This window comes from Rhinatrema bivittatum, chromosome 13 (genome assembly GCF_901001135.1).
Source record: "Rhinatrema bivittatum chromosome 13, aRhiBiv1.1, whole genome shotgun sequence".
Taxonomy (NCBI): Eukaryota; Metazoa; Chordata; class Amphibia; order Gymnophiona; family Rhinatrematidae; genus Rhinatrema; species Rhinatrema bivittatum.
The window spans coordinates 82,236,327-82,257,730 of NC_042627.1; the positions used below are offsets into that span (position 1 = coordinate 82,236,327).

The 21,404-nt window shown below is 47.4% G+C and overlaps 1 protein-coding gene across 3 annotated transcripts in view; it reads left to right on the forward strand.

Moving 5' to 3' along the window:
- The window catches only part of LOC115074849 (spatacsin-like), a 161,758-nt gene that overhangs the window by 62,461 nt on the left and 77,893 nt on the right, over positions 1 to 21,404 (forward strand). For all 3 annotated transcript variants that reach the window (XM_029574773.1, XM_029574771.1, XM_029574772.1), the window contains exons 15-19: positions 1,200 to 1,398; positions 8,841 to 9,044; positions 9,511 to 9,617; positions 14,869 to 15,014; positions 16,915 to 17,058. In XM_029574773.1, the coding sequence (XP_029430633.1) occupies positions 1,200 to 1,398; positions 8,841 to 9,044; positions 9,511 to 9,617; positions 14,869 to 15,014; positions 16,915 to 17,058 (800 nt within the window). The remainder of the gene's footprint in view (positions 1 to 1,199; positions 1,399 to 8,840; positions 9,045 to 9,510; positions 9,618 to 14,868; positions 15,015 to 16,914; positions 17,059 to 21,404) is intronic.

Sequence of the window (21,404 nt, forward strand, 5' to 3'; positions counted from 1 at the left end):
CTTTGTTCTATGGAGCGGTCCGAATAGAGGTTTGAAGGCATCTAAGACTATTATTGCACGATGGCTTAAGGAGGCTATTGGATCCACTTCCATTACTAAGGGTCGTCCGGTTCCTGAGGGTTGCGTGCTCATTCTGCGTTGTCTCAGGCAGTCTCTGGACTGCAGCCTGCTTTACTGTTTTTTGTGTGCGTGTGTATATGTATATAAGTATATTTCAAGAGACTTTGTTCTGAGAGTTTTGTATTGATCCCTGAGATGTGATTCCACTTCCATTACTAAGGGTCGTCTGGTTCCTGAGGGTTGCGTGCTCATTCTGCGTTGTCTCAGGCAGTCTCTGGACTGCAGTCTGCTTTACGGTTTTTTGTGTGCGTGTGTATATGTATATAAGTATATTTCAAGAGACTTTGTTCTGAGAGTTTTGTATTGATCCCTGAGATGTGATTCCACTTCCATTACTAAGGGTCGTCCGGTTCCTGAGGGTTGCGTGCTCATTCTGCGTTGTCTCAGGCAGTCTCTGGACTGCAGTCTGCTTTACGGTTTTTTGTGTGTGTGTGTATATGTATATAAGTATATTTCAGGAGACTTTGTTCTGAGAGTTTTGTATTGATCCCTGAGATGTGATTCTTTGTTACTGAGGAGGATCAGACAGTTTGAGGCCATTTTAGGATTTCATGTCTGCTCATGTTGAGGAGGCCAGTAATAAGTTTAATGGTTATTTTTTTCTTTGCTTTGATATTGAAATACTCGAGTGCTGCAGGTGGCCCAATTCCCTGTATGGGTGACAGCAAAACAGTTGTTCTTTGTCTCCATCTGCTGGTAGGGGAGCAAAACCCCTGTATTGGGTGTGGTAGAATTCAAGCATAGAAGCTTAGCAGGTAGGAACCACATTTTTCCTTTGCCCTTTGCCCTCTATAGTGCCCTGACAGGGTGTGGATGGGAAGTGCCACCTGAAGGTGTACTCATTGCTATGCTGTCCCCTCTGCTACTCACATTCTGCCTTGCCTTTCTGACACATTTTTGGGATTTCTTTAACCATAGATATCTGTTAAGTTGATTCAGATCAACTTTTATTTGTAGCTCCTAAAAGTACACAGTTTTAAAGGAAATTAATAACGATGGATAAACACTAGCAAATAACAATGTAGGACGTGTGTGGTTACAATAAGTCTTCCCTGATGTTCTTTCCTTTCTGCACACAGGAAAGAAAGTGGGTGATCCCCGTGTCCTGTGGAGACATCTGACATGCCGGCATGCCTGGCAGGACATTTCCTCTTGGGTTGAAGAATGTTGGCCCCAGGACAGGCAGAGGGCTTGCCCACCTCTCACTCCAGACATTGTTGATGAGAATACGCTTTGCAGCAGCTACATGAGGAATCGAGTACTGGACAGCATGGCCAGGTAGGAGCCTCATCTGGCTCTTATAAACCCTTCCCTGACCTGACCTGACCTTTGGGTTATAACGGAAAAGAGGAAGAGAAGATGGCAGGAGTGAGACAGGGAACTGGATTGGGGGATCTGAGGGGTGACTCAGGAGACTCTTACCCTAACCTTTTCTTTTTATAGTAGCAATATTTGATGTCTTTGTTTGTCACGATTAGTTTAAGGGTCGGGGGCAAGCAACTTTCCCAGCTGGAAATAACTTCTTGGGAATTTGAGGGCCAGGACGTCAGCAGTGAGATCAGAAAGTTTGGCAATTGTACTAAATGGTGCACCAAAAGATTTTGGAGATGTGTGACAACATAAATGAGAGAGCGACATGGACTTCATGGGAGGCGATAAATAGTCATAGAAATATAGAAACCTGACAGCAGTTATCTGATCTGTCCACCCGCAGAAGTGCTCAGCACTGCAGTCCCTCATCCCATGACCTCCCAGTGAAGAGCCTCGTCAATACTTCGCAGGTAACAACGCACTTTATCCCAGGCTTAGTCCATCAACTTCCTCCTAAAGGTGGAAGCAGCAGGAAAGAGTAATGATGTGTTCCCAAGCAATAAAGGAACCAATCCCAGACACCAGCAGCCACCATATTTATCATTTTCTGCTTGGAACTTGAAAATTCGTCACAACTATTGTTGTTAGCATTAGGGAACGACATCATTTATCACTCAAGACAACTTACCTTCCAGCTGCAGACCGTTCACTTCCAGAGCTCATCCTGGACTGGTCTGGTATAACTTAGATGAGTCTTTGTCCCAGACGGGAGAAAAGGCAGGCAGTTGTCAGTACTTCTGTTCCAGATCCAGTCTGCAATGCCTGGAGAATGAAGGACGAGACTGTACTGCTGCCTTCCAAGTGTCCCTGTAAACACCGCTCTACCGTAAGAGATGCATTGTTTCTTCTGTATTCCTGCACTCCTTCTTCCGAAACCCTGGGAATGAGAGAGTCTGGTTCAAACGGACCTGCTGGGCATTAAGTGGGAGCCAGTCTGCTGGTTACATTTTCCTTTGAAAAACATTAGGTCTGGATGCAGACAGGAAGGTGTTTGCAATTCCAAATCCTTCTTGCCAGGCACATAGGCAGCGAGACAACTGCTTTTAGGGTGAAATCCTTGAGAAGACACCACCCTTAATGGTTCAAAAGGGGCCCTCCGGACCAAATTAAGATTCCAGGAAGGAAAAGTGGCCTAATGTGCTTTTACCTTTTATTTATTTATTTGAAGCTTTTCTATACCGGCATTAGTATGCAAACATCATACCGCTTTACATTGCAACTAATAGACTGAAAATACAGTCAACAGGGAGGGAGTAATTACAGAGTGCAGAAAGTATTGAAAATTAAAAACATTAAATTTACAAATGGTAACAGGCTAATTACAAAAGTCTATATACAATGTAAGTACCATTTATATGGGGACTGTTCGTGAAGTTAGAAGGGGAAACGAACAACATCCGGGTGCATGGAGCGCGATAGCTGCTCTCTTTACATGCGGACTGTATGGGACCCCCACACGTATGTGCACACGCATACGTTTGAAAATCAGAGCATATGTATAAATTCCAGTCCCGCCTAGAATATGCGCAGATGTGCATACAAAATCATCTCTGTGGTGCCAGCCACAGCAATTTCCAATTAAAACTGGATTTTATGCCTTTAGGTGCTCCCGATAGGTTCAACAAATGCTGAAAGATGTCACTAATCATCGGTTTCTCCTTTAGTCCATGACTGCTGGACTCATCCTTTGACGTGCAGCTTTGAGGCTTCGAGCCAGTTAAGGGTATAGACAAGTCCGTATTCTTGTCCATATACATGAAGTGACTGTAACAGTACTGTAACTGAGCTAGACTTTTCATAAACAGAGAGATGTTCATACATCAAATGTATTTCACTTCAAACTGCAGGATCCCTTACTGTTCACTTTCCTTTTTCTTCATTTGCTCAGCTCAGATCTCTGACTGCAGCACGGGAAGCCATGCAGCCACAAAAAGCTTAAGCATTATATTGGTCATGTGCTTGAACACACAGAAATAAAGGTCAATGATTAAATTGTGGGTGAGATCTTTTTATGTTTTGTTTAACTTTCTCTCTATTAGTTTCACATACAGTGGCTTGCAGAAGTATCTGACTCCCTAAAAAGTCAGCAGACACTTACACAGATTGTTCCAGACAGTATGTTTATTGGAAACCAGTGTGCTCTTAAAGTAAATTTCCAAAGTCACAAGTCATTATTTCTCTGCATTTTTTTGTAATATAAAATTAAAGACTAAAAAGTGCTGTTTGCATAAGTATTCAGCCCCTTCAGACTGGTACTTGGTAGAACCACTTTTTGCTGCAGTATCAGGTTTAAGTCTGTCGGGGCAGGTTTCTACCAGCTTTGCACACTGTTTGGGAGTGATTTTTGCCCAATCTTCCTGGCAGATTTGCTCCAGGTTGTTCAAGTTGGTTGGATGATGCTTATGGACTGCAATTTTCAAATAGTGCCACAGATTCTCGATTAGATTGACATCTGGATTTTGACTTGGCCGTTGTAGAGCATTCCCCTTTCTGTTGTTCAACCAATCCTTGTTGCTTTGGCCTTGTGCTTGGGATCATCGTCCTGCTGAAAGGTGAACTTTATCCCAAGTTTTAGTTTTTTAGCAGACTGAAGCAGACTGTCTTGCAGTTGCACCGTCCATCTGTCCTTCAGTTTTAACAAGATGCCCAGTCCCTGCTGAGGAAAATCATCCCCACCGCATGATGCTGCCACCCCCATACTTTACAGTTGGGATGGTGTTTGCTGAGGAATGGGCAGTGTTAGGTTCGTGCCGCACATACCGTTTTGAATTATGGCCAAAAAGCTCCATTTTCCTAGCGTGTAGCCAGATGGACTCAGGACCAGTGGGTTATGTGCTCCCCTGCTAGCAGATGGAGACTGAATCGGGTTTCAAAGCTGACGTCACCCTAGATATCCCCCTGCACTGACCTCAGCCATTCAGTATCTCTCCGTCTCCTAGCAGATGTGCCCCCTAAATCAATCTTACTCTGTTTTTTCAAAAGAAACCATTTCATTCTTTACTGTGTCCTCTCTAACAGCATCTGGAAATAAAACCTTCTTTAGGCCTAAAGATTGTGCTATCGTCCGTTGCTTATCAGATTCCTGAGCAAATGCAACTTTCCCTGATTTCAGATCAAATTTGTCAGGGGAAATTGCTGGTTTACTCTCATCTGAAGCTGAAGAAACCTTATTACAATCCAGCAAAGAATAACTTTAGAACCCTTCAAAGAAACAGCTCCGTCGGCGAAGTTTAAAGGACATGTAGGAAAATTAAGGAAACTTAAATTCAGTCTTCTTGAAAAATTACCCAAGGTTTCTAATTTCTGATATAATACTTGATTATCCTTAATGAGGACAACATTACATTCATGCAGTGTTTAACTTCTTGGGCATCCAAATGGCAGATGAAATTTAATGTGGACAAGTGCAAGGTGTTGCATATAGGGAAAAATAACCCATGCTATAGTTACACAATGTTAGGTTCCATATTAGGAGCTACCACCCAAGAAAGAGATCTAGGCGTCATAGTAGATAATACATTGAAATCATCAGCTCAGTGTGCTGCAGCAGTCAAAAAAGCAAATAAAATGTTAGGAATTATTAGGAAGGGAATGGTTAATAAAACGGAAAATGTCATAATGCCTCTATATCGCTCCATGGTGAGACCACACCTTGAATACTGTGTACAATTCTGGTCGCCGTATCTCAAAAAAGATATAGTTGCAATGGAGAAGGTACAGAGAAGGGCAACCAAAATGATAAAGGGGATGGAACAGCTCCCCTATGAGGAAAGGCTGAAGAGGTTAGGGCTGTTCAGCTTGGAGAAGAGACGGCTGAGGGGGGATATCATAGAGGTCTTTAAGATCATGAGAGGTCTTGAATGAGTAGATGTGACTCGGTTATTTACACTTTCGAATAATAGAAGGACTAGGGGGCATTCCATGAAGTTAGCAAGTAGCACATTTAAGACTAATCGGAGAAAATTCTTTTTCACTCAACGCACAATAAATCTCTGGAATTTGTTGCCAGAGGATGTGGTTAGTGCAGTTAGTGTAGCTGGGTTCAAAAAAGGTTTGGATAAGTTCTTGGAAGAGAAGTCCATTAACTGCTATTAATCAAGTTTACTTAGGGAATAGTCACTGCTATTAATTGCATCAGTAGCATGGGATCTTCTAGGTGTTTGGGTAATTGCCAGGTTCTTGTGGCCTGGTTTGGCCTCTGTTGGAAACAGGATGCTGGGCTTGATGGACCCTTGGTCTGACCCAGCATGGCAATTTCTTATGTTCTTATGTTCTTATGTTCTTATGAATCTTTTCACCCTGATCTTGAATTAACTGAGATTGTGCCACCACACAAGAAACCCTAACATGGAATCAATTCTAGAAGAAATAATTTCCAGGCTGACGATAGCTGTCTGCAATACATCTAATGTTATCACTGCAGGCTTTTCCAGTGATGAATGACACCCTGGGAGTGAACAAAAACACACCCCACCCAGGTTAGGAAGAAGAGTAGCAGTCCCAGCTGGGGTAATGAATCAACCTGTGGAGGTGATGGGCTGTCAGGACTTGGAGAGACCACGATCTCACTGAGAACGGAGCCACAAGCCCCCTAGTTCCTCTGGTCCTATTTCTGCTTGGTGATGCATAAAAAGCTTCTAGTTTGGGCTAGGAAGAAGGGAAAGGTACAGCTGCAATGGATGGGGGATTGCGCAGAGTACCTTTTTTCTTCTTACCCATCACTTATCCCAAAGATACAAGACAACACAGAGAATTCCCAAATTCAATCCTAGTAGCTAGCTCCTTTGGCGCACTGGTGGCAGTGCACTGCTAGTGCTGCCTAGATGTCCTCCGATGACAGAGGGCTCTTCCCTTCAGCTCTCGCCTATGAAATACATTTGTGATAAGCTCTGCTTCCTTTGGCATTGAGCAGAGCTCTGAAAGCTGGTCACAAATGTACTAAGGTAATACAATAAAACGGTCTCATCTATAACTTGTTTAACTTTTATTTATGTAAAAAAAAAAATAGAATCAAAACAAATCTCATCAGTTTGTTTGTTTGCATCTCTAGTGGCTGCACACTGCCTGAACTGGCAATGCATCTTGACAAACCAAATGTTGCTTACAATATGTGTGCTCACCTGAGGCTCCTCTCTTTCATTATAGACCTGCGTGTGCTCACCCGAGGCTCCTCTTCCTTTCATTATAGACCTGCGTGTGCTCACCCGAGGCTCCTCTCTTCCTTTCATTATACACCTGCGTGTGCACACCCGAGGCTCCTCTCTTCCTTTCATTATACACCTGCGTGTGCTCACCCGAGGCTTCTCTCTTTCTTTCATTATAGACCTGCATGTGCTCACCCGAGGCTTCTCTCTTTCTTTCATTATAGACCTGCGTGTGCTCACCCGAGGCTCCTCTTCCTTTCATTATACACCTGCGTGTGCTCACCCGAAGCTCCTCTTTCATTATAGACCTGCGTGTGCTCACACGAGGCTCCTCTTCCTTTCATTATAGACCTGCGTGTGCACACCCGAGGCTCTTCTCTTCCTTTCATTATACACCTGCGTGTGCACACCCGAGGCTCCTCTCTTCCTTTCATTATACACCTGCGTGTGCTCACCCGAAGCTCCTCTACCTTTCATTATAGACCTGCGTGTGCTCACCCGAAGCTCCTCTACCTTTCATTATACACCTGCGCGTGCTCACCTGAGGCTCCTCTCTTCCTTTCATTATAGACCTGCGTGTGCTCACCCGAGGCTCCTCTCTTCCTTTCATTATAGACCTGCGTGTGCTCACCCGAGGCTCCTCTCTTTCATTATAGACCTGCGTGTGCTCACCCGAGGCTCCTCTCTTCCTTTTATTATACACCTGCGTGTGCTCACCCGAGGCTCCTCTCTTCCTTTCATTATACACCTGCGTGTGCTCACCCGAGGCTCCTCTCTTCCTTTCATTATAGACCTGCGTGTGCTCACCCGAGGCTCTCCTCTTCCTTTCATTATAGACCTGCGTGTGCTCACCCGAGGCTCCTCTTCCTTTCATTATAGACCTGCGTGTGCTCACCCGAGGCTCCTCTTCCTTTCATTATAGACCTGCGTGTGCTCACCCGAGGCTCCTCTCTTTCATTATAGACCTGCGTGTGCTCACCCGAGGCTCCTCTCTTCCTTTCATTATACACCTGCGTGTGCTCACCCGAGGCTTCTCTCTTCCTTTTATTATACACCTGCGTGTGCTCACCCGAGGCTTCTCTCTTCCTTTCATTATACACCTGCGTGTGCTCACCCGAAGCTCCTCTACCTTTCATTATAGACCTGCGTGTGCTCACCCGAAGCTCCTCTACCTTTCATTATACACCTGCGTGTGCTCACCTGAGGCTCCTCTCTTCCTTTCATTATAGACCTGCGTGTGCTCACCCGAGGCTCCTCTCTTCCTTTCATTATAGACCTGCGTGTGCTCACCCGAGGCTCCTCTCTTCCTTTCATTATACACCTGCGTGTGCTCACCCGAGGCTCCTCTCTTCCTTTCATTATACACCTGCGTGTGCTCACCCGAGGCTCCTCTCTTCCTTTCATTATACACCTGCGTGTGCTCACCCGAGGCTCCTCTCTTCCTTTCATTATACACCTGCGTGTGCTCACCCGAGGCTCCTCTTCCTTTCATTATACACCTGCGTGTGCACACCCGAGGCTCCTCTCTTCCTTTTATTATACACCTGCGTGTGCTCACCCGAGGCTTCTCTCTTCCTTTTATTATACACCTGCGTGTGCTCACCCGAGGCTTCTCTCTTCCTTTCATTATACACCTGCGTGTGCTCACCCGAGGCTCCTCTCTTCCTTTCATTATAGACCTGCGTGTGCTCACCCGAGGCTCCTCTCTTCCTTTTATTATACACCTGCGTGTGCTCACCCGAGGCTTCTCTCTTCCTTTCATTATACACCTGCGTGTGCTCACCCGAGGCTCCTCTCTTCCTTTCATTATACACCTGCGTGTGCTCACCCGAGGCTCCTCTCTTCCTTTCATTATACACCTGCGTGTGCTCACCCGAGGCTCCTCTCTTCCTTTCATTATACACCTGCGTGTGCTCACCCGAGGCTCCTCTCTTCCTTTCATTATAGACGTGCGTGTGCTCACCCGAGGCTCCTCTCTTCCTTTCATTATAGACCTGCGTGTGCTCACCCGAGGCTCCTCTCTTCCTTTCATTATAGACCTGCGTGTGCTCACCCGAGGCTCCTCTCTTCCTTTCATTATAGACCTGCGTATGCTCACCTGAAGCTCCTCTCTTTCATTATAGACCTGCGTGTGCTCACCTGAAGCTCCTCTCTTTCTTTGAAGTTAGACATGCCAGTGCTCATCTGATCCTTATCTCTTGACAGGTATGGTGTGTTCATTCAGTCTGAAATGGAAGATTTTGAGCAGCTGCTTCTCAGGCTCAGCTGTGCTGGGCGAGTAATGCAAAGAGCACATCCTGTCCCTCAGTGCTGGGCAGGTGAGAGATTGGATTTCCACAGCCATTTCATCCTCTATTGCTTGGAGCGTAGCCTGCAGCAGCTTCTGTACGCACATCTGGATTATTACAGGTACGTCTCACTGACTGACTGCTTGTGCCCTGGGGAGGGGCACATTCTGCTGGGTCTGGCTGCTTGGCAGGTGAAGGTTTGAACATATTTTGTTTGAGCTGATGCCCTTCTCTCTGGCCCGTTGAGTCCTATTGCTCTAGCAGTTGATGAAGGCATGGATTTTAGTTCTGACACTGTTTCATTGTCCTCCAGTTTTGAGTTTTCATGAGCGAGCCAGCTGTATTTGGAGTTAGGTTTTGGTTGTGATGTATTTTATTGGACCAAGATAAGAATATTCCAAAGATACTGACATCCTTGATTTCTTCTCCTCTTCTGGTGGGTTTTCAGTACAGTTTTGGTGCTGCTACAGATGTGTTTAGCGTATTCTAGCACCCAGTGCGACTGTGAGCACGCTCAGCTGCCACCTTCCAACAGCAACAAGCCTATTAGTCTTCTCTAAGAGGGGGTTGTCTTTTTTTTTTTTCAGTTTAACACCTTCTAATTGTCCAATTTTGAGCAGCAAAGAACTATATGAAGCACACCCTTGGTTTGAATTTTTGGTCCAGATTCGAGGGGTTGCCAGTAATCCGAGAGGTAAGGGAAGACTGGGACAGACATTAGGGGGAGGGACAACCAGCAGGAGAACGAAAGTGATAATGCCTATGTACAGGGCAGCGATGAGATCTTACCTAAATATGATAATGACTTCAAGGCTGGAGGTGGCCAGAGAGAGGCTACCCAAATGGTGCGGAGTTTGCACCAAAAGTCATGGGAGATGAAACTTAAGGACCTAAGTATTAGGGATGGGCATTTGTTTAGGTAAGAACCCTTGATCCTGTTTCCAACAGAGGTCAATCCAGGCCATAAGAACCTGGCAAGTCCCCAAAAACTAAGTCTATTCCATGTAACCATTGCTAATAATAGCAGTGGCTATTCTCTAAGTGAACTTAATTAATAGCAGGTAATGGACTTCTCCTCCAAGAACTTATCCAATCCTTTTTTAAACACAGCTATACTAACTGCACTGACCAGTAGTAGTTTATGAATGTACACTTTTATGAGATTAAATTTGATTTATGCATATAAGTAAAGATTATGCAAAACCTGATTTTATGTCCTTAAAAAATTGAAAACTTACATAAAATTACATTTTATTCACATAATATACACACATAAGCAACAAAAGCAAATGAAAAGGGGAAAAATGCACGAAAAAAAAAGCCAAAATGAATGAAAGGTCGGAACATTTTATTTTTTGCTGGAACAAATGAATGGCACAAACCAAAGCATTTTTGTGTCCATCCCTACTAAATATGTACACCCTAGAGGAGAAGGACAAGGATGGGCTGTATCAGCCATTCTGTTAGTGCCCATTTTCAGAATTCTCTCTGCTCTCTGTGAGTTGTAAGATCTACGCGGATCCAGATTCCATGGCCTTTAATGAGGGTTCTACGAGCAGCACTTCTTGATCGCACCCTGTATAGGGAAGCTTGGGTACATCCCAGGAGTCTGAACTGATCTAGGAATGAATAGGAAAGGATCCTTAGCTGTGGGGAAGTGAGGGGTAAAGCCTGGGATAAGCACAGAGGATCCTTAGCTGTGGGGGAGTGAGGGGTAAAGCCTGGGATAAGCACAGAGGATCCTTAGCTGTGAGGGAGTGAGAGGTAAAGCCTGGGATAAGCACAGAGGATCATTAGCTGTGAGGGAGTGAGGGGTAAAGCCTGGGATAAGCACAGAGGATCCTTAGCTGTGAGGGAGTGAGGGGTAAAGCCTGGGATAAGCACAGAGGATCCTTAGCTGTGGGGGGAGTGAGGGGTAAAGCCTGGGATAAGCACAGAGGATCCTTAGCTGTGAGGGAGTGAGAGGTAAAGCCTGGGATAAGCACAGAGGATCCTTAGCTGTGAGGGAGTGAGAGGTAAAGACTGGGATAAGCACAGAGGATCCTTAGCTGTGAGGGAGTGAGGGGTAAAGACTGGGATAAGCACAGAGGATCCTTAGCTGTGAGGGAGTGAGGGGTAAAGCCTGGGATAAGCACAGAGGATCCTTAGCTGTGGGGGAGTGAGGGGTAAAGCCTGGGATAAGCACAGAGGATCCTTAGCTGTGAGGGAGTGAGAGGTAAAGCCTGGGATAAGCACAGAGGATCCTTAGCTGTGGGGGAGTGAGAGGGTAAAGCCTGGGATAAGCACAGAGGATCCTTAGCTGTGGGGGGGAGTGAGGGGTAAAGCCTGGGATAAGCACAGAGGATCCTTAGCTGTGAGGGAGTGAGAGGTAAAGCCTGGGATAAGCACAGAGGATCCTTAGCTGTGAGGGAGTGAGGGGTAAAGCCTGGGATAAGCACAGAGGATCCTTAGCTGTGAGGGAGTGAGGGGTAAAGACTGGGATAAGCACAGAGGATCCTTAGCTGTGAGGGAGTGAGGGGTAAAGACTGGGATAAGCACAGAGGATCCTTAGCTGTGAGGGAGTGAGGGGTAAAGCCTGGGATAAGCACAGAGGATCCTTAGCTGTGAGGGAGTGAGGGGTAAAGACTGGGATAAGCACAGAGGATCCTTAGCTGTGAGGGAGTGAGGGGTAAAGACTGGGATAAGCACAGAGGATCCTTAGCCGTGAGGGAGTGAGAGGTAAAGCCTTGGATAAGCACAGAGGATCCTTAGCTGTGGGGGAGTGAGAGGTAAAGCCTGGGATAAGCACAGAGGATCCTTAGCTGTGGGAGAGTGAGGGGTAAAGCCTGGGATAAGCACAGAGGATCCTTAGCTGTGAGGGAGTGAGAGGTAAAGCCTGGGATAAGCACAGAGGATCCTTAGCTGTGGGGGAGTGAGGGGTAAAGCCTGGGATAAGCACAGAGGATCCTTAGCTGTGAGGGAGTGAGAGGTAAAGCCTGGGATAAGCACAGAGGATCCTTAGCTGTGGGGGAGTGAAGGGTAAAGCCTGGGATAAGCACAGAGGATCCTTAGCTGTGAGGGAGTGAGGGGTAAAGCCTGGGATAAGCACAGAGGATCCTTAGCTGTGAGGGAGTGAGGGGTAAAGCCTGGGATAAGCACAGAGGATCCTTAGCTGAGAGGGGTAAAGCCTGGGATAAGCACAGAGGATCCTTAGCTGTGGGGGAGTGAGGGGTAAAGACTGGGATAAGCACAGAGGATCCTTAGCTGTGAGGGAGTGAGGGGTAAAGCCTGGGATAAGCACAGAGGATCCTTAGCTGAGAGGGGTAAAGCCTGGGATAAGCACAGAGGATCCTTAGCTGTGGGGGAGTGAAGGGTAAAGCCTGGGATAAGCACAGAGGATCCTTAGCTGTGGGGGAGTGAAGGGTAAAGCCTGGGATAAGCACAGAGGATCCTTAGCTGTGGGGGAGTGAGGGGTAAAGCCTGGGATAAGCACAGAGGATCCTTAGCTGTGAGGGAGTGAGGGGTAAAGCCTGGGATAACCACAGAGGATCCTTAGCTGTGAGGGAGGGAGGGGTAAAGCCTGGGATAAGCACAGAGGATCCTTAGCTGTGGGGGAGTGAGAGGTAAAGCCTGGGATAAGCACAGAGGATCCTGAGCTGTGAGGGAGTGAGGGGTAAAGCCTGGGATAAGCACAGAGGATCCTTAGCTGTGGGGGAGTGAGAGGTAAAGCCTGGGGTAAGCACAGAGGATCCTTAGCTGTGAGGGAGTGAGAGGTAAAGCCTGGGGTAAGCACAGAGGATCCTTAGCTGTGAGGGGAGTGAGGGGTAAAGCCTGGGATAAGCACAGAGGATCCTTAGCTGTGAGGGAGTGAGGGGTAAAGCCTGGGATAAGCACAGAGGATCCTTAGCTGTGGGGAAGTGAGGGGTAAAGCCTGGGATAAGCACAGAGGATCCTTAGCTGTGAGGGAGTGAGGGGTAAAGCCTGGGATAAGCACAGAGGATCCTTAGCTGTGAGGGAGTGAGGGGTAAAGCCTGGGATAAGCACAGAGGATCCTTAGCTGTGAGGGAGTGAGGGGTAGAGCCTGGGATAAGCACAGAGGATCCTTAGCTGTGAGGGAGTGAGGGTAAAGCCTGGGATAAGCACAGAGGATCCTTAGCTGTGAGGGAGTGAGGGTAAAGCCTGGGATAAGCACAGAGGATCCTTAGCTGTGAGGGAGTGAGAGGTAAAGCCTGGGATAAGCACAGAGGATCCTTAGCTGTGAGGGAGTGAGGGTAAAGCCTGGGATAAGCACAGAGGATCCTTAGCTGTGGGGGAGTGAGGGGTAAAGCCTGGGATAAGCACAGAGGATCCTTAGCTGTGAGGGAGTGAGAGGTAAAGCCTGGGATAAGCACAGAGGATCCTTAGCTGTGAGGGAGTGAGGGGTAAAGCCTGGGATAAGCACAGAGGATCCTTAGCTGTGAGGGAGTGAGGGGTAAAGCCTGGGATAAGCACAGAGGATCCTTAGCTGTGAGGGAGTGAGAGGTAAAGCCTGGGATAAGCACAGAGGATCCTTAGCTGTGAGGGAGTGAGGGGTAGAGCCTGGGATAAGCACAGAGGATCCTTAGCTGTGAGGGAGTGAGGGGTAGAGCCTGGGATAAGCACAGAGGATCCTTAGCTGTGAGGGAGTGAGGGGTAGAGCCTGGGATAAGCACAGAGGATCCTTAGCTGTGAGGGAGTGAGGGGTAAAGCCTGGGATAAGCACAGAGGATCCTTAGCTGTGGGGGAGTGAGAGGTAAAGCCTGGGATAAGCACAGAGGATCCTTAGCTGTGGGGGAGTGAGGGGTAAAGCCTGGGATAAGCACAGAGGATCCTTAGCTGTGGGGGAGTGAGGGATAAAGCCTGGGATAAGCACAGAGGATCCTTAGCTGTGAGGGAGTGAGAGGTAAAGCCTGGGATAAGCACAGAGGATCCTTAGCTGTGAGGGAGTGAGGGGTAAAGACTGGGATAAGCACAGAGGATCCTTAGCTGTGAGGGAGTGAGGGGTAAAGCCTGGGATAAGCACAGAGGATCCTTAGCTGTGGGGGAGTGAGAGGTAAAGACTGGGATAAGCACAGAGGATCCTTAGCTGTGGGGGAGTGAGAGGTAAAGACTGGGATAAGCACAGAGGATCCTTAGCTGTGAGGGAGTGAGGGGTAAAGACTGGGATAAGCACAGAGGATCCTTAGCTGTGAGGGGTAAAGCCTGGGATAAGCACAAAGGATCCTTAGCTGTGGGGGAGTGAGGGGTAAAGCCTGGGATAAGCACAGAGGATCCTTAGCTGTGGGGGAGTGAGGGGTAAAGCCTGGGATAAGCACAGAGGATCCTTAGCTGTGGGGGAGTGAGGGGTAAAGCCTGGGATAAGCACAGAGGATCCTTAGCTGTGGGGGAGTGAGGGGTAAAGCCTGGGAGAAGCACAGAGGATCCCTTGTGGTGAACGAGAGAGTGGAAAGGTTGGACATTGTGTCATGAGTGAGTGTGGGTGTACTAGATGGGTTTAGTGGACCTTTCTTGCTACCTTATTCTGTGACATGGTAGGAACAGGTTTGAGCAGTTGCAGTACTGCAAACAACCCACCCTTCATGCCCTCAAGAGTAAAGTGAGAGTTGATATAAACAAAATAAAGGGCAGAGAAAGTAACAACAACCCAGCAATACTGTAGCCCCTAGGGTGGCCTTGTTTCTTCCAGCAGTTTCAACTTCCCAGGAGCCAACATCTGTCCAGGTGTGCACGCTGTGTGGTAGACAACAGCAGCAACTGAGCAGACCCAGTCATTTTGTACCATGTACTGCGAGAGAAGCTCCTGAGATAGAGTGGCTTCTCCAGTTATGTAGCCTTCTGTTCAGAGCCAGTGCCTGAGGAAGCTGGCGGTGTTTAGAAGTGAAGTGAACCTTTGCAGTACTTGTGAAGTCCTTGCATTTGTTTTTTAATAAAGAAATCTTTTCCCCTAGATGCGCAGCTGATATTCCAGGCCAGCCTTGCGAATGCTCAGATTCTGATTCCTAGTAGCCAGGCTGCGGTTAGCAGCATGCTTTTGGAAGGACACACCCTTCTTGCATTGGCAACCACTGTGTATGCCCCTGGAGGGATGAATCAGGTAATGTGTGAGACCGACCGTGTGTGTGTGGGCTGCTTCTGGCCAGGTTTGCTGAATGCAGTACCTTCTCACCTTCTGGGATGAGAGAGCAGAGTAAAGTAAATGGAGTGCTGGCCCCCATGGAGGAAGCCCCCCAGGTCAGCTGGGCTTCCTGTGCAGCCACTATTCACAGCCCCCTGATACAGAGTCCTGGTGCATGCTCCAGCCTCAGCCCTGAGCAGACTAGGGACAGGGGGAGGAAAGGTTCAGCTCTGGCCCTGCCTAGCTGGGAACGCATTGTCCCAGCAGTACAAACCTGTAGAAGGAAGAGCTGATGTCCTGCATCTTGTACAGAATACCATGGCACATTTGCTTTCACCCTCCCCAGTTTACTGCTTTTCTCAGTTCGAAGAAAGAGCTTGGATCCCCATTGGCTGAATCCTCTGTAATGGAATAAGACCTGTTTGTGCCCTAAATGAAGGATTTACTATTTTGAGCCTATTCATGCTACTTTTTTTTCTGTGTAATTCTACTCAGTAGCATTGGAATTGTAATCATATTTCAGGACTGGAGTTACATTTCCTAATTCTTTTTTGTTTATCCTTGGACTTGTTTCTGGCATATATCTGTTAATTTCCTTTTCAAGCCTTTCTTTGATATTTACTTTGTAAATCTATAAATAAATACAATTTTCAGAAGTATGTCTAGGCCCTTATTCATTTAGATAGCTAACGTAATAGTTATCCGTCTAAATGGCTTTTCCAGCTATATTCAGCCCTTATCCGAGTAAATCCTAGCCGGATAAGTTGGGGGTGTTTCGGGGAGAAGCAGAGTTAGCTGCATACGTTAACTGGCAAACTCCAATATTGGGAGATAGTTGGTTACCTCTAGTTGGGCTGTAGGGCTGTGCTCACTTTAAGATAGCCTGGTATATCCAGCTAACTAGCACAGCCGCAGAGTGGCTGAATGTCGACCCCGTCGTGTCTATCTTTCTACCAAGGACAGTGAGTTTGCTGCTTAACTTTCTACCATGTAGAGGTTGTGTCAGCTTTATTGAATTGTACAGTTTGACCGGGTACCTAAATGTTTGTCCAGAATTGTATATACGAGCTCCTCTGCTTTGTGCATTTTGCTACAAATGTAGAAAAGATTTTTCCCATTTAGAGTATGGGATAGATACTTAGTGCACAGGCCCTTAACAGCTTCAACTTTCCAGCAGTAGCTTAAGATGTGTTGTACGAGCCAGGTCTTGTGCTCGTCCCTTGTTTCTCTTTGCCTGGCACGGGACTCACGGGATAAGCACAGAGGATCCTTAGCTGTGAGGGAGTGAGAGGTAAAGCCTGGGATAAGCACAGAGGATCCTTAGCTGTGGGGGGGAGTGAGGGGTAAAGTCTGGGATAAGCACAGAGGATCCTTAGCTGTGGGGGAGTGAGGGGTAAAGCCTGGGAGAAGCACAGAGGATCCCTTGCGGTGAACGAGAGAGTGGAAAGGTTGGACCCCGTCGTGTCTATCTTTCTACCAAGAACAGTGAGTTTGCTGCTTAACTTTCTACCATGTAGAGGTTGTGTCAGCTTTATTGAATTGTACAGTTTGACCGGGTACCTAAATGTTTGTCCAGAATTGTATATACGAGCTCCTCTGCTTTGTGCATTTTGCTACAAATGTAGAAAAGATTTTTCCCATTTAGAGTATGGGGTAGATACTTAGTGCACAGGCCCTTAACAGCTTCAACTTTCCAGCAGTAGCTTAAGATGTGTTGTACGAGCCAGGTCGTGTGCTCGTCCCTTGTTTCTCTTTGCCTGGCACGGGACTCACCCAGCCGGACAGCAGGGCTGTAGGAGAAGGTGTTTCTTCACCTGCTTGTAAATGTGAAACCACAGAGCTGCTGAACCCTTCTTGGGAACCTGTGCTTTTCCCACAGGTATTTGGTCAGAAGGAGGAGACTGAGACGGATCCACAGCTGTTAAAAATGGCATTGGCTCCTTACCCCAAACTGAAAGCCGCGTTGTTTCCCCAGACCCAGGGCCTTCTTCCAGCTGACATCTCTCTCTATCATCTGATTCAGGTAGTGACACTTGCTTTATAATTCAGATTTATTGGGTTTTGTACACCGTCATTCGGTTTCGCCATCAGAACGGTTTACAGTAGTTAGAAAAGCGTTAGTTAGAAATCTTTTATGATGTTTATCAGAATGGTTGACAGTTTTGGTGATTGTGTGTTAGATATTACAGCATGCTGAGAGAAAAGAAAAATCAGGGAGGTAGATAGGAGGGTCTCTAGCTGGGAATTGTTATACATGAAGCACGCCAACACCTCTGGAGTGCAGAAACATACAGAGACCAGGAAAAAATCCACAGATTGCTTTTTAAAGCACCTCTGCCACTATTGTCCGAGTTTAGAAAGTTTATTTAATCAGACTCAACACCTGAGAACATGAGAGGAGGTGTGAAGTGTATCACTGAAGGAGAAATATCAGTGGCAGCACACACGCATTATTTACCAAACGTTCACAATCAGAACTGTGCAGTTATAGAGAATTCAGCAAACTTCTTCCATTCTCTTGCCTTTTCCAAGACAGTGCTTGAGGTTGACAGAATGAGTCTCAGTCCCAGGATGTTAAACATGAAATTGTCATTGCAAATGTGTGATAAACCATAAGCCGTGGCAATGTTTCAGCAAAATCTGGGAGAATTTGTCTGTGTTGAAGAAAATTCTGAACGTTTTGAGCAGGAGGGAGTGGCTGAGTTTCTACTCCTCTGAGCGGTATCTGCTTTCAGCTACAGCACTAGGGAGCAACTCAGCCTCTGTTCTGTGCATGCTGCTCTTCTGCACAGATACTGGAAGCAGTGTGAGAGCTCTGGTCTGTCCCTTCCCCTCTGCACAGGTACTGGAAGCAGTGAGAGAGCTCTGGTCTGTCCCTTCCCCTCTGCACAGATACTGGAAGCAGTGAGAGAGCTCGGGTCTGTCCCTTCCCCTCTGCACAGCTACTGGAAGCAGTGAGAGAGCTCTGGTCTGTCCCTTCCCCTCTGCACAGCTACTGGAAGCAGTGAGAGAGCTCTGGTCTGTCCCTTCCCCTCTGCACAGGTACTGGAAGCAGTGAGAGAGCTCTGGTCTGTCCCTTCCCCTCTGCACAGGTACTGGAAGCAGGGTGAGAGCTCTGGTCTGACCCTTCCCCTCTGCACAGATACTGGAAGCAGTGAGAGAGCTCTGGTCTGTCCCTTCCCCTCTGCACAGGTACTGGAAGCAGGGTGAGAGCTCTGGTCTGACCCTTCCCCTCTGCACAGATACTGGAAGCAGTGAGAGAGCTCTGGTCTGTCCCTTCCCCTCTGCACAGATACTGGAAGCAGTGTGAGAGAGCTCTGGTCTGTCCCTTCCCCTCTGCACAGATACTGGAAGCAGTGTGAGAGAGCTCTGGTCTGACCCTTCCCCTCTGCACAGATACTGGAAGCAGGGTGAGAGCTCTGGTCTGACCCTTCCCCTCTGCACAGATACTGGAAGCAGTGTGAGAGAGCTCTGGTCTGTCCCTTCCCCTCTGCACAGGTACTGGAAGCAGTGAGAGAGCTCTGGTCTGTCCCTTCCCCTCTGCACAGGTACTGGAAGCAGTGAGAGAGCTCTGGTCTGTCCCTTCCCCTCTGCACAGGTACTGGAAGCAGTGAGAGAGCTCTGGTCTGTCCCTTCCCCTCTGCACAGATACTGGAAGCAGTGTGAGAGAGCTCTGGTCTGTCCCTTCCCCTCTGCACAGATACTGGAAGCAGTGTGAGAGAGCTCTGGTCTGTCCCTTCCCCTCTGCACAGATACTGGAAGCAGTGTGAGAGAGCTCTGGTCTGACCCTTCCCCTCTGCACAGATACTGGAAGCAGTGAGAGAGCTCTGGTCTGTCCCTTCCCCTCTGCACAGATACTGGAAGCAGTGTGAGAGAGCTCTGGTCTGTCCCTTCCCCTCTGCACAGATACTGGAAGCAGTGTGAGAGAGCTCTGGTCTGTCCCTTCCCCTCTGCACAGATACTGGAAGCAGTGTGAGAGAGCTCTGGTCTGTCCCTTCCCCTCTGCACAGATACTGGAAGCAGTGTGAGAGAGCTCTGGTCTGTCCCTTCCCCTCTGCACAGATACTGGAAGCAGTGTGAGAGAGCTCTGGTCTGACCCTTCCCCTCTGCACAGATACTGGAAGCAGTGAGAGAGCTCTGGTCTGTCCCTTCCCCTCTGCACAGATACTGGAAGCAGTGTGAGAGAGCTCTGGTCTGTCCCTTCCCCTCTGCACAGATACTGGAAGCAGTGTGAGAGAGCTCTGGTCTGTCCCTTCCCCTCTGCACAGATACTGGAAGCAGTGTGAGAGAGCTCTGGTCTGTCCCTTCCCCTCTGCACAGGTACTGGAAGCAGTGAGAGAGCTCTGGTCTGTCCCTTCCCCTCTGCACAGCTACTGGAAGCAGTGAGAGAGCTCTGGTCTGTCCCTTCCCCTCTGCACAGATACTGGAAGCAGTGTTAGAGCTCTGGTCTGTCCCTTCCCCTCTGCACAGGTACTGGAAGCAGTGAGAGAGCTCTGGTCTGTCCCTTCCCCTCTGCACAGATACTGGAAGCAGTGAGAGAGCTCTGGTCTGTCCCTTCCCCTCTGCACAGATACTGGAAGCAGTGTTAGAGCTCTGGTCTGTCCCTTCCCCTCTGCACAGGTACTGGAAGCAGTGAGAGAGCTCTGGTCTGTCCCTTCCCCTCTGCACAGGTACTGGAAGCAGGGTGAGAGCTCTGGTCTGACCCTTCCCCTCTGCACAGATACTGGAAGCAGTGAGAGAGCTCTGGTCTGTTCCTGTTCATACAAAGGTGAGTCCGGGCTCCCAAGTTTTGCCTCCCTGCCAGCAGAGAAGAAAATCTTTTCTGACACTGCTCCATATCCGAGCGTGCCACCTGCAGTCCCTCAGTATTTCTTTACTGCAGCAGATGGTAGAGGTGCAACCCCTGCAGTCTGGAGCATATTTAATAAATAAATAAATCCAAGAAGGAGAAGAGAGAAGTTTTGGAGTCCTCCCAGGGGCTTAATAGGTACCTGATGAGGCCACCCAGTGTAGCTGAGGCGGGTGAGAAGGGGTTGGTGACCTTTGCTAAGGCTTGCACCGAACACCATGGGGGGTTTCAGACAACTGGTGCTCCAATTCCCTCCTTCCTCTGGAGAGCCCTGTGGATCCAGCAATCAGTTCTGCCACTTTCAGGGAAGTATTCTTTATCTTCTTTCTTTATTTTATTTACAAATCTATCTCTCCTCTCCTCTTCAATTATGTAACCAACTACGCCCTCACTCCTCCTCTAGACCCATCAGAGGAGCATATAAAGGCACACTCTATGTACCTTCAACAAAATCCTCGCATCATAAACGTGCCATATCTACAGCAGGCCCCATTCAATGGAATGCGCTCCCACCAGACATTCGGCTTGAGTTCTGCCACTCTTCATTCAAAAAAAAACTTAAAACCTGGCTCTTTAGCCAAGCTTTTCCAGGACCATGATCATCATTTTTTCCCCTCCAACCAGCAAGAACATATCTTCTTCACAAACCCCCATTTTCCATACCACTACCTACTTCGGTATCTAATCTCTTGCTACAGGACACTTGAGACTTTCTCACTTATACGTTATAATTTTTATGCTCAATAAGACCTGTCAACTTAATTGTTTAAGTCTTTTTTTTTTTTTTTTTTCTCCTTTATCTTTTGGTCATCAATGTTACAACGTTATTGTTAAATTTTGAACTTATGTACACTGTTCCAAGTTTCATAACCTTGTTCTATGTAATGCCTTTTGGCAATTTTCATGTTCTGTTTCAATGTAAACCGATGTGATCTTTATTTCATATAGGAACACCGGTATATAAAAATCTAAAAATAAATAAAATAAATAAATCTTTATATATCGTCATACGGTGGATTCCATAACGGTTTACAACATTTGCATAAATGTTTCTAATCCAGTTTCAATTCCTACATTCATACATAAGAGTACTACAATAAAAAAGAGAGAATAAAATATGTATAAAATATTAACTGCAAATAAAACATATCCAAAATATAATAATAATTAAATAAAATGTGTTTGGGGCAGTAAAGTTAAAAAAAAAAAAAAAAAAAGGTTCCACAGCTGTGACTGCAGGAGATCTGGGTTGCGACTGCCTCTCTTGGTGAGCAGGGATTGCTCAGCAGGCGTGGTGGTCTCAAGCGATGGCTGGGTGGGATTCCTGGCGAGGCAGACCTTGGCGCCGGTGAAGAGTTACGTTAAAAGCTTGTGGAGAGCCGCATGTGCGATGCTCTAGTGATTGCTTATGCGCACCCACTGCGTCTCCAAGAGAGAGGACTGTTCAGGCAATGCTGGCTCAGGGTTGGGAGCACGTTCCCTGTCAGCGCAGAAATGGCAGCCATCTTGAGCAGTGTGAG